Source organism: Hemitrygon akajei, chromosome 4 (genome assembly GCF_048418815.1).
Source record: "Hemitrygon akajei chromosome 4, sHemAka1.3, whole genome shotgun sequence".
Lineage (NCBI taxonomy): Eukaryota > Metazoa > Chordata > Chondrichthyes > Myliobatiformes > Dasyatidae > Hemitrygon > Hemitrygon akajei.
In genome coordinates, this window is record NC_133127.1 from 80,440,667 (window position 1) to 80,454,101 (window position 13,435).

The following is a 13,435-nucleotide window of genomic DNA, read 5'->3' on the forward strand; positions in this document are numbered from 1 at the left end:
TGAAGTTGTCTTCCATTGTGTTGTGTATCACTAAAGTCATGCTAAAGGATAAAAATACAGATTTGGCAGCTCTAAACTAGGAAACAAGTTTGGTGCTATGTGCTTTCAAACTCCAAGATCAATAACCCTTCCCTCCCACATAGCCTTCCATGTTTCTTTCATCCACGTGCCTATCTTAAAGTCTCTTAAAGATTCCTAAAGTATCTACCTCCACCACCACTCCTGCCAGCATATTCCACATACCCACTACTCTCTGTGTAAAAAGAACCTACCTCTGACATTTTCCCCCCAACTATAGTTTCCTCCAATTACCTTAAATTATGCCCTCCTGCATTAGCCATTTCCACCCTTGGAAAAAATCATGGGTAGTTCACTCTATCTATGCTCCTTATACAACTTAATCACATTACCCCTTTTCCTCCTTTGCTCCTAGATCACTCACTCTATCCTCATAAGACATGTTCTATAATCCAGGCAGTTTCCTTGTAAATTTCCTCTGTTCCCTCTTTAAAGCTTACATAGCACAGCTCTGCACCTTTCGATGTCCCATTGTAATCCATGCCAACCTTTTGCACTCAATCCAATCACACTGCCATGTTGTTTTGATTGACAGTAAAAGAACAAAATTAGTGCAAATACATAGTGCAAATTATGGACGCCTTCATACAATACTTTCTCCAAATCTTCATTTTTATTGCAACATGCAAAACGATTGTTAAGACCTTCAAATTCTTCATAGTTTCTAACTTGTTGAAGTAGTAAAATTGTTTCATTTTCACTCCTAGCCATTTCTTGCACCTCTAACTTGAATGCTTGAAACTGCAGTTAGCAAAATAATTCTAAATGGTCATAATGCTTATTTCTCGGCAACTATCATTGACTTTTGAACATAAGCACACAACTGATGCTACAAAGTGTACTTAAATACTATTCACTCTAAGCATTGTGTAGTGTCCTAATTCCCCAACCTTACAAAAAAATTTCTACCTCCTCTTTGAATATCTCCAGTAATCTAGTCAATACAGCCCTTTGGGGTTGAGAATTCCTAAGCTTCACCACCTCTAGTGAGAGAAAGCATTCAACACAATCATCCCATCTAAAATCTTCCTTAAGCTTAAAGACCTGGGATGCAGCTGGGTACTCAACTTTCTCATCAGCAGATCTGAATCAATTGGGATTGGTAACAACATCTCCTCTTTGCTGACCATCAAGACTGGTGCACCTCAAGGCTGCATGCTTATCCCCCTGCTCTATTCTGTATAGATTTGACCATACAGAAAGTGCTTTAGACGTCTTTACTTTCTCAGAAGGTTAAAGAGGTTTGACTTGTTGTTGAACTTTCTAACAAAGTTCTACAGATAATTTGTTGCATTATAATCTGGTATAACAATTCAAATATACATGACTATAAGAACCTGCATAGAGTAGTGGGCACTGCCCAATACTTAATGGGCATATCCATCCCCACAATTAGTCAAATCTACAGAAAGTCTGAAAAAGTGTGTATATATACCATGTGTGTATATATTATTTATGTTTTGCACTATTTTTAATTTAATTAATATACATATACTTACTGTAGTTGATTTATTTATTCATTTTTTTCTTTCCGTGTTATGATGTATTGCATTGAACTACTACTGCTAAATTAACAAAATTTCATGATACATGGCAGTGATGATAAACCTGATTCTGATTCTGAAGAAGGTAATATTCATTGTCAAAGATTCCCACTATCCAGGCCTTGCCATGTTTTCATAGCTGTTGTTGGGCAGGAGTAACGGAAGGCTGAAGGCCCACGCTACCAGGTTCAAGAACAGCTAATTCCCTTCATCCTTTTAGTTATTGAATCAACCTGTAAAACGTTAATCACTACAATTTAGCAACATGATGACTACTCTGATCACCTTGCCGTAAAATGGACATTGTTTTCTTTCATTCTAATTGTGTGTTCTTGTAAAATTTGTGCATAATTTATGTTTATTATGAATGCTGCTTATGTGCTGATATGTGGCCATGATACTGCTGCTAGTAAGTTTTTCATTGCATCATTGCACGATGATAAACTTGAATTTGATTTTTGTGTTAAAATGACTATCGTGTTGCTTAGAAGTAGGCATCTACATGCACACCAGGTCTGCTGGGTGGCTGTTCAACCTTGCGCACCTGAGAGCAAGAACAAAGATGCAAAAGATCTTAATACGCGACATGCTCTTTGCCGATGACGCCGCTATAACCTTGCACATCAAACAGCAACTACAAACTCTCATGGACAGCTTCTCTAAGGCATGCAAGGACTTCGGGCTTACCATCAGCCTAAAGAAAACAAATGTCCTTGCCCAGAACATAGTGGAGACACCAGTCATTACCATCAACTATTAAGATCTAGAAGTGGTCCATGAGTTCACGTACTTGGGGTCGACCATTAGCAACACACTCTCCCTCGATGCTGAAATTAATAGGCATATTGGCAAAACAGCATCAATCCTTGCTCAACTCTCCTCGCAGGTCTGGGAGAATCTGAAACTCACTACAAAGACCAAGACTGCTGTGTACAATCCATGTGTTATCAGCATCCTCCTGTATGGTAGCAAGACTTGGATCATCTACTCCAAGCAGGAGAGGAAACTCAGTAGTTTTCACCTGTGCAGCCTTCGCCACATCCCCGGCATCACCTGAAGAGACAAAGTCCCAAATTCTGCAGTCCTCTCCTGCGCTGGACTTCCCACAATGTTCACGCTTTTAAGACAACGCAGACTGTGCTGGCTGGGCCACATCTGTCATATGAAGGATGGTAGACTGTCAAAGGACATCCTCTACAGAGAATTAGTAACAGGCAAGAGGAACATTGGTAGTCCCCAGCTTTGCTTCAAGGACCTCTGCAAGCGTGACATGAAAGTCTTAAAAATCAACAGAGTGCTGGGAGGATACAGCTGATGACCACACCAAATGGTGAGGTACATCTAGAACAAGGCGAAAAAGTGATCCTGAGTCAGTTTGAAGAGCGGAGAGCACAGCGGACACCAATTCCACGATGCCCTACACTTGCAGCAACTGTGGCAGAGCCTGCCATTCTAGGATCAGCCTCAATAGCCATAGTCAACGCTGCTCATCAAACCAGTGACTACCAGAGGCGCATTACCCATGGTTGACCACGACTGATGGAGGCCACACATTACTTAGTAACTATTTTCACCTCATTAGAGAATCTTATATTAACGGAAACATTTCATTATCCATCTTGTCGTAACCTTTAGAACCTTGTATGTTTAATAGGATCACCTATGTTTCAAAAGGATATCACAAGAAATATATTTTCATTTATCCTCTCCCTTCAATTGTACTTTCCAGAGCCTATTACATCCATATAATTTTGTCTCTCCCAGTATCTTGTTTTCCTACAACCCATTTTTCCCATTCTATCCTTTTGAACTACTTAATTCCTGTACAGTACTCTCTGCTATTCAGACTCCTACAGACTCACTTTCCAGAAGTTGTTACCACTCATGTTCTCAGTATTATTTTGTCTTATTTTTGCATTTTGGTTGTTTGTCAGGTTTGTCTGTTCATGTACAGTTTCTCATAAAATTCTATTGTATTTTCCCCATAAATGTCTGCAAGAAAATAAATCTCAAGGTATTATGGTAATGTATACAGTACATATTTTGATATTAAATTTACTTTGAATTTTGATTTTGTCTGTTGTCACTGTCCTCACACAAAGTACTTCATTATAATCATTGGGGTGAGGAGTGAACGATCTTTAACTTGTTCACCATTGCCTAAATTTTCTTAGCTGCTTGTTCTTCAGATTCATTTTTGAGCCTTCAATTTCAATGAACTTTTTAAACAATGTAAAGCATATTAAATAGTTGATCTGTCTGTTTCCATTGAGAACATAACAAGAGCATTAGCCAAGCATGTTCACAAGCCTTCCTGACCTTTTCAATAAGTTCATGCTAATCTAGTTTTGTCTAATGTTATTTTCTGTTTGCACCTCTGACTCATACCAGGAATCTGAAAGCCTGTACTTTGCAGAAGTAGGTTTCCTATGCTTAAAATTCAATGTTTCTTCTTAAAACAGACTGAAAAAATGAGAGGAAATACTTTAGGTTAAAATAGTTGCTCATCACCTGTTATTCAAAGACCTCTTCTGCCATTTCCATAGTTCTTATTAGTGGTGTTACTATGCATCTTGAGAATCAACTGAGAATGATGATGTTAGTGCTGTAAGTGATTATATTGACCTGCTACCTTTTTCTTTAGTTTGGAAAATCATAATTAACAGAATAATTTCACAGTGCTAGACAAGAGCATTTTAATCCCCTCTGGAATACTCCACAAACTCAATAAACATTTAGCATCTAACTCTGTTACCATCACCTGTGGAAATGTTATTCATACATTTTGAACTTACAAAAGATAGTGTATTCATATTGCATAAGTGGAAGAAGCTAGGAACAAGTGATTTTTGGCAATCTAAAATGAAAAATACTAAAGCTAATCAATGGATACAAAATTTTTTAAAATTATTGGAAAACTGGGCTTTATTTCAAGAATGTCTTCACTTTGAACTCTATCAGCACAATTTTGCCTATTTTACTTAATTTTTAAAAGTCCTTCTCAATATTCTCCTTCCAACCAAACAACTTACTGGAGTGCAAGGCTTTTTATTATTCAATAAGATCATGGTTGATTTATTACCTCAGTTAAAATAATTTTCTCACCTAAAGTTAAATATAATTTTTTGCATTATTTGAAAATGAAATAACTGATTTAGCCTTTCAAACTATAATATATTACTGAAAACAATTTTATTAAATCTTTTATGTTTTTTTTCTTTTCTTGTTCCAGTTTCAGGAATTCATACAGACACAACATCTGCTTAGACATGCTGCGGCAAGGTTATCACAAGTCTTTTTCAGAGATTACTACTCTAATCTTGCACTGGAATGCTGCAAGGGAGGCTGCAGGCCCTGGGTCAGACATGTGGATCGAAGAGCCGTTGGATAAGCAGCATAATAAACTGGATCAACTTCAATATTTCTTAACTAGGGCTGAGGCAGCCCAAAGAGCAGGTAAATGGTGGTCACGGTATTGATGGCAGTAGTGCTAGACTAAAGGGGGACGAAAATACTTCAAGGTAACAATTCATGTTTTTGAAAATTTGTGCATAAGAGCTTAATTTTAGAAAGCTCATAGATATGATATAATGCAGTAAGTGAACATCTGAAAGTATGAAAATATAATATGATAATTGAATCCATTTTTAAGGATTTGGACATTTTAAATGCACATATATTGAACTTCCATTTTGTATCATTAATGGCATGAATTAAAATGGAAAGGGATCATATCTCTGAAAGCTTTTTGGAGATCGGTTTTCTCTCATACAGATGAGTTATTAAGGTTGCAATTTATAAATGCATAGCATTTGATATGCAGCAGTTGGTGTCTGAACATGTATTTAGGCATCTCCTAAAGCAAGAGAATATTAAAGTTGCATAGATGTTGTACTCATTTACTGTTAAAGTGAAATATATGGTTACTTTGCATTCATGTTGGAGTATGGGATGAGGGATGTGAATAGACTTATCAGGCAAATGTGTTCATAGAAACAGAAAATGCTGGAAGAACTCCAGGGTCAAAGATAGAACATCTCTCCCCATGAGAGAGAACAGTCAACATTTCAGATCAAGGACCCCTACATACTCTGTTAATTCTTCTAAGGGAATTAATACAAAAAAAAAAGCAGTGCAGAATTTGCTGGAGTGGGGCATCACACATTGTGCTGTTTTTTTCCTACATTTTTTACTTCAACAGTGTTTTAGTCCTACCTCTTGCCGGAAGAATAACCTGATCCATGAAAAGAACAGGACATCAGGAAAGCTGCTAAGCAATAGGGGAAACAATGTGTTGTTTTAACGAGTAAGAAATAATTGCGAATTAAATAGCTGAATGTGAAGAAGGTAAATTCCAGTGGGTGAATTCAATATCAAATCATTTACAGAAAGATAAACACAGCAAAGATTAAGAATGAGAAATAATTGGGACAGAAACATACATAAACCTTTCAAAGGTGTATGTTTAAAATATCTCCAGCAATAATTCATGACCTGATACACTGAGGGATCACATTTTTAGATGTTGACATGGGTCAGAGAAATTGATTGGCATTTGGCAGCCATTGATATTATATTGGTAGTTAATTATATTTAATTGTTAATTAAATTATTTAGTGCTTTCATGGTGAGTTTACAAGTTGACTAAATGCAGCAAATTTATGAAAAACATGCGATGGTTGATGGTATGATGTTGGTTTCAAAAACTATCACTATCACAACCATTCTTGATGTATCTCTTTAGTATCATATTATTATAAGATATTCATGGTGCACAGTATACCAGCATTTGTATTTTTAGTAAATTCTGGACATAATTATGAATTAAATTTAAAGCAACTCCTTGTAGCAGTGGTTTTTTGATACTAGATATGCAAAAAAATGTTAAATTTATGCAGCTTTACAAAATTGACTAGAAACTAAAGGTTGCATGCCATGAACTATTCAGAGATTGTTGAATTTGTATTTCAAAACTTGAATTTTACTGATTCCATAATTAATATTACTTGTGGTTCATTTTACTACCAAAGTGGCTTTAAACTTTAAAACCTGTTTATGGACATATAGTAGTAGGAATGAAAGTGATGTCTATAAACTAATTGCAATTGCAACATAATTTTTATGAATAAGTGCGTATTTATGATATATATCCTATGATCATTTCTAAAATATTGCTTTCTCTTTTTTTAAGGTCTGTTTGAGGAAGTCTATAATAATCAACTTTCACTGGCATGTTACTTTAAAAAAGTTGGTGACAAACTACTTTCAGATTACTTCTTTGAATCGTGCCTTTCCACCAGTGAAATGATTATGCCATTAGGAGGACAGAAAATGGCAGAAGCCAATGCAAACATGGGCACAGCATATGAGGAGAAAGGTAAATCAGAATTACTGAGGTGACTGATAAAAACAAGAGATTCTGCAAATGCTGGAAATGCAGAGCAACACAGGGGAGGGGAGTAAATAGTCAACATTTTGGGCTGAGACTCTTCACCAGGTCGTGATGAAATTCTGACCTTTCGCTGCCCTCCATAGATGCTCCCTGACTTGTCAAGTTCTTCCAGCATTTTGTGCATGTTACTTAGATTACTGTATGTGATATTAATTTGGAGAAATCAGCATACATTTTAATATAAGTCAGTTTCCTTCAATCAAAATTTAACAACAAACTGACACTGAGAAAAGTTTATTCCTATTAATTTCCAATGCTCTTGTTGTTATTTAGTGATTTCTACTGATTTTATTTCTGAATGTTGAATTTTTAACACCATATTTTAAACATTTGCAGAAAGAGAAAACCCTCAATCTATTTAACACTCTTTGAGAGCATCATAAATTTTTCTATATTTCCTTATGACATAGAAGGAGGCAATTCAGCCCATCAAGTCCATAATAACGCTCAATAATCCGACCAATCCCCATTCTTAGCTTATTTTCCCTCTAGCCTATTCTCTCACAGATGCCATTTAAAAAGTCCCCAATTCTCTCACCAGTCAACTGCATGGTCATTACATGATGTAGAATGATCTGAAGATACTCAATAATATACCATATAAATGTATTGTGTTTTAACAGCATGTAATTTTAATCAATTATGATCAGAAATTGGATTTATTTCTTGCTAAACTATCTTTATGCAGTGGGTAATGACATAGACTGGCCTATTTGTGCCACTTAACCCACTCTAGAGGGAAGCTATCTGGAAATGAGGTACAACAGTATAGTAAAAAAAGGGCTGAGTAAAGTGTTGAGGCTCTGAAGCAGCCTTTCTTTACACCAATTTGCACTGGGATTGGGACTGTTGTGCACCCTATTGGTTAAGATCATGGTTTGCATGCTATGTTACAGCAGACATTAAAATAAGACAAATTTCTGTGGACAGTCAATCTGAGAAAGATGCTTCACAATTTCCTTTAATTGATGGATTGAAAGATTTCTGAGGTCAATAAAGACCATGTATAATAATTGATGTTACTCCCTGCACTACTGTTTGAGTTGAGACATGGTGAAGATATTGTCCATAGTGTCTCCAGATGTTTGGACTAGGATTTGGGGTGCAGGTCTTTGACTGCTGAGAATAGGTACTAGAGGAAGTCCCTAGCAATGATCTTTTCTTCCCTTAGAGTCCCTCCACTGCCTGCTCTGTAGTTACCACAAATGGTTTTGCTACTCTCATCTCTCATGCCAATAGAGTGTCACCTCTCTTGCATGTTTCTGCATGCTCCTTCTTAACCTAGGTGCAGAAGATAAAGCTGAGGCTTTGTGACTAAAGTTACTCTCTGCTAAGTTTTATAATATCTTGAGATATATATTTTACTCTGAGGGAATGTTGTTTTTCATTTGGCATTTAGCCTTTTAACTTTTTGCTAGTTATTAATGGTGGCAACCCTGAACAAGACATTTTGCTGTAGAATTAAGTCAAATGTTCCATATCAAGAATAGTCATGTTGAGAAGTTTTTTGATGTGTTCTTTCCATCTGATCGCCTCTCTGTCTACAGTAGAGTTTGCAATCCAAAAACACCATATGTTTGCAGTTAATTAATGCTGGATCTCTTGGTTATTCTCATTAAATCAGTTCTGATGTTTCTGGTAGAAAAGCCAAGTCTCTTCACAGGTGCTAATTATGGTAAACTTCAGGACAGTCCAGCTGCTGTGGATGCTGTGAATTCTGTTGGCTGGGGATTCATCAGATTGTCTTTCAGATGCTCTCTGAGGAGAAGAGTCATTGCAGGATTCTTGATGTCTTCAAAACTAATTTTCCTGCAGCAATATTTCTGTGGCTGCTGTTGCCTTGGAGCCAAGCTGATGAAGATAACAGAGTGGATTAGTTGTTGGTCAGTCCAGCAATAACTGAATGATGATCTCAACAATGAGACCTTGTACTTATTTTTATGACCTTTAGTTGTGACAAAGTTTTGTTTCAAGCATTTTGTCAGGTGGAGGATTCTTTGATTTCAGTTCTGGCATTGAAGGTGCACAGGAGGATTATCCTCTGGGGTATGGGCCAAGGATTTTTGAAGGTTGGATCTGTGATATTCAAGGTTGGCCTATATGTGCTGGTGATTGTTATGTGCTGGTTTTATGTTTGAATGAACCAGTGGTTAGGGTTATGTTCACTATTTTCACAGGAAAAGTTGCTGAAACATCATTCTAACTCACAATTTCTTTTCCTGTTTAAGAAAGAAGTGTGCCTACTACTTCCTTCTGTGACTGACCATCTTCTGTCTGTTGCTGCCCTGTCGGGCTGGTGATATCAATGTTAAAGTGCCTAAGCTCCAGGGCTATGATAGCATCAGAAATTCAGGGCTGTTGTCTTTTAGAATATTTTCTGGAAAAAAACCAGAAATTCTAAGTCTCAGACCTGATGAGTGACCTGTTATTTTTTACATGGAATACCGTTTTCAAACAGGTTAACTTGAATATGACGGGAAAGTCTTGATCTTGTGACAAGAGCATCCAAGATCTAGAACATACATGCAGAAGTGACAGTTTACAGTCATCTCCTTCTCTCCTATACACACACTAGCAAGTGATCATACACACATATAGAAGTGCCCTTGCCCATTGCCTCCTGCTTGCTTCCCTTACCTAGATCACTCACCTTGAGATTTCCTTAAATATCCTCTCTTTAAGTGTCCTTTCATCCTTAAAGACTATCCTCTCTTGCACCCTGTTGCTTGGCCTTTCCTCCTTTCCCTCCATGGGCAGTCCTTCCTCTCTGTTTCCTCTGCCCTCTGACATCAATCCATTGATTCTTCCCTTCTCCCATTATCTTCCACCTGCCCCCTCCAAAACTTGCATCATTCCCCAGTAACAGGCAGGCTATGTTGCAAAGCTGCTGATAGTGCTGGCCTTGGGTTGCTAGTAAGGAATTGTGGCAGGCCCAGCAGCACTGCTGTGGAGCAGTGAGGTGGAAGATTGAGAACATAGAGGGAGATCTATCTTGGAAGGCCAATGATCCCCTTCAACTTAGCCATTTTCCTCTTAGACCCTTTTATCTTTATCTTTTGTGGTCTCAGCTTCTGTCACCATTAAATGTTCTAACTACTAGCTGTGTCTGTAGCATAAACTCGATTCTTAAACCTCTGCTAGTAACCCCTTGTTCAGTTTTGTCTGATGCTGGGAGATTGTGGTCCCCATTCCTCAGTTTTATCAAATGATTAGTGAAACATGAGTCATGAGTAGCACTAATTGTCAAGAAAGTAGAGCTGTGAATACAAGATGAAAATTAATTTTCCTTTGCAATTTTCTCAGATAGTAGCAGAAAATTGGCCAAAATGGTAGCAATAATTTTTACAATTTCTTCCACCTTGGCTTAATATTTTTCTGGCGTTATTAGGAAAGCCTCTTTCCTATCAACCACTTTGAAATGTTGATTTGGTGATTCGTTTTGGATACCTCAGGATCTTCTTATCCACTTACCGCTCTCTTCACCACTTCTCCACACATACTGGCACAGCTCACGGGGCTGCTGCTCACAGTGCCGATGACCTGGGTTCAGTCTTCACCTCTGCTGCTATCACTGTGGAGAACCTTAACCATGTTGGACCTGTAAAGTCATAAAACTAAACGATGGAAGGCAAGTTGCTTCCCATCGTCCTCCACCTACAATTTGATCCCTTCACTAAGCATTGTAGGCATAATTTTTACTTGATGACCACACATGTGTATGGTTTTAATGTTTAGAAGTGTTTAGAGAACAAAGAAAGTTTCCAAGATCTGCCATCAATTTAAAGTGTGTAGAAATATATTATGCCTCCCTTTCAATTGCAACACAGCATACCAGAAAATTGTTTGAAATTGTTCTCATTGATTGAATGCTGGCGAACTGCAAAATCTAAATGGGCATCCTTATGCAGGAAGCCAATTTGAAGAATATCAGTATGAGTCAGCTGAGACTCTATTGGTTAAGTCTTTGGTGGAGATGTGATGGGATATGTTGAGAGGCAAGAGGAAGTGGTGAATTGAATTTTATCTTGCTCAGTAGCTGGAAACGAAGAGTTAAAGTCAATTTCATGAGCTTAATTCTGAATCTTTTGCTTGTTGCAATTATGTTGAGACTTAAGTGCAAGTGCATGAATTAGAAATCCATGGATGATTAAAAATATAATTCCCCGTGCTGTTCATTGTGAAGAAGGAGGTTTTAAGTTGGGAAGAGTAGCCTGAAGTATCAGTTGGCATTTGATCCAGAGAAGTATCCAGAGAAGGGGTGTAGAGCATAAAGTTTCTCTTTATGCTGATGATTTATTACTTTTTCTATCAAATCTATCCACTTCCTTACCCCCAATGTTTTTACTTCTTGATCAATTCAGGCAGTTTTCTGGCTATAAACTTAACCTACACAAGAGTGAACTTTTTCCGATTAATAAAGAAGCACAAGCATTAACATTTCGCGACCTCCCTTTTAAAGTAGTTAATAACAGTTACAAGGAATTTCAAGGATCTTTTTAGTGAAAATCTTGCCAATCTTTTGAACTCTACAAAACAGAGTTTGTCACAATGGTCACCCTTATCTATGTCTCTGGTAGGTCATGTTAATGCTATTAAAATGTATATCCTTCCTAAATTTTTATACTTATTTCAATCTATTCCAATTTTTGTTTCTAAAACCTTTTTCAATTCCTTAGACTCTATTATTTTGTCCTATCTATGGAAGGGTAAACATTCTAGACTTAATAAAGCTTATCTCCAAAAATCTAAAAAAGGTGGCATGGCTTTACCTAACTTCCGTCTATACTACTGGGCAGCTAATATTCGCTGTCTTACTTTCTGATCCTTTTTTCATAGCCGGTCTGATTGTCCTAAGTGGGTGGCAATGGAGTTGAACTCCACTAAAGATCTCTCTATTTCTGCACTTCTTGGATCTGCACTCCCTAGTCGCTTGCCTAGACTAATGTTAATCCTCTTGTTAGACATACTCTGAGAATATGGGCCCAGTTTAGAAAATTTAATGGTCTTCATGGTTTCTCCCTTTCTAGTCCTATCTTGCATAATCACCTTTTTTTACCTTCTATGCATGATTCAACATTTCATGATTGGTATAGAAAGGGCATTAGGCATTTTGAAGATCTTTTCATTGATAATTGTTTCGCAACTTTTCAACAACTTTCTGCTAAGTTCAATCTACCTAATGCCCATTTATTTTTTTAGGTACCTTCAAATTAGACATTTCATTAATTCTTTATTACCCAACTTTCCTGCGATGCCTGAGATTGGTTGGTCTGGAGCTTTTCTGTGGTGGGGGGAGGATAGTAACTTTACATGACTTTATTTTGGGTGCTTTTTCATCATTATTTTGAACCATATTATTGTATGTTTATCTTGAACTGTATTAATCTTTATTTTGTAGTTGGGTTTTTGTTATAGCAATTGTAGAAATGCATAAAAAATCAATAAAAAAGTATGAAGTGATGCATTTGGGAAAAGCAAACAACGCAAGATAATAAAAAGTAAATAATAGAATACTAAAATGAGCAGAGGGAGATTAGATCTTTAAATTTCTATCTACATATCCCATAAAGTGGCAAGGCATATAGATAAGATAATCAAGGCCTATGGGATATTTGTCTTTATTCAACAAAGCATAGAACATAAGAACAAGGAGACAGACTGTATAGCAGCAAGAGTAATGTGTACAGTTCTCACAGTGTTATAGGAGGATTCCATTACGATTGGAGAGAATTCACACGTGATTTGTTAGGATTCTGTCAGAACTGGTGAGGCTTAGTTATGAGACAGGATTAATTATAGCTGTGAGTCTGTTTGGGGTCATCTACTGCATCCAGCGCTCCCAGTGTGGCCTCCTATATATCAGTAAGACCCAACATAGGTTGGGAGACTGCTTCGCTGAACATCTTTCTGTACATGGAAAAGGTGAACCTGTAGAATTCTTTACAAAATAAGGCAAGGAGGCCAAGTCATTAAAAATACTTTAGATAGAGTGATATATACATGTTAATGCTACAGGGATCAAGGAATATGAGGAGAAAGTGGTAACAGAGTACTGAAGCTGTTGATTGCCAGTGGTGATATTAAATGGCAGAGGAGGCTTGAAAGCTTACTTTTAATCATATTTTCTGTTTCCAGAAACAGTTTACATTCCAAGAAAGCAAAAATTCTAATTTCCAACAAATAAATGTCTCTGAAGGTCAAAAGAAACTGGAGATGGTAAAAAAAAAATTATAGAATCATAGAACACTACAGCACAAAATCAGGCCCTTCAGCCACCTCTTCCTTACTGGACATTATTCTGCCTAGTCCCATTGATCCACACTTGCACCATAGCCCTCCATCCCCTCCCATCCTTTTACTT

The 13,435-nt window shown here is 37.1% G+C and overlaps 1 protein-coding gene across 5 annotated transcripts in view; it reads left to right on the forward strand.

The window, feature by feature from the left end:
* The window catches only part of ttc29 (tetratricopeptide repeat domain 29), a 366,818-nt gene that overhangs the window by 52,370 nt on the left and 301,013 nt on the right, over window positions 1-13,435 (forward strand). For all 5 annotated transcript variants that reach the window (XM_073042934.1, XM_073042932.1, XM_073042933.1 and 2 more), the window contains exons 4-5: window positions 4,855-5,078; window positions 6,814-6,999. In XM_073042934.1, the coding sequence (XP_072899035.1) occupies window positions 4,855-5,078; window positions 6,814-6,999 (410 nt within the window). The remainder of the gene's footprint in view (window positions 1-4,854; window positions 5,079-6,813; window positions 7,000-13,435) is intronic.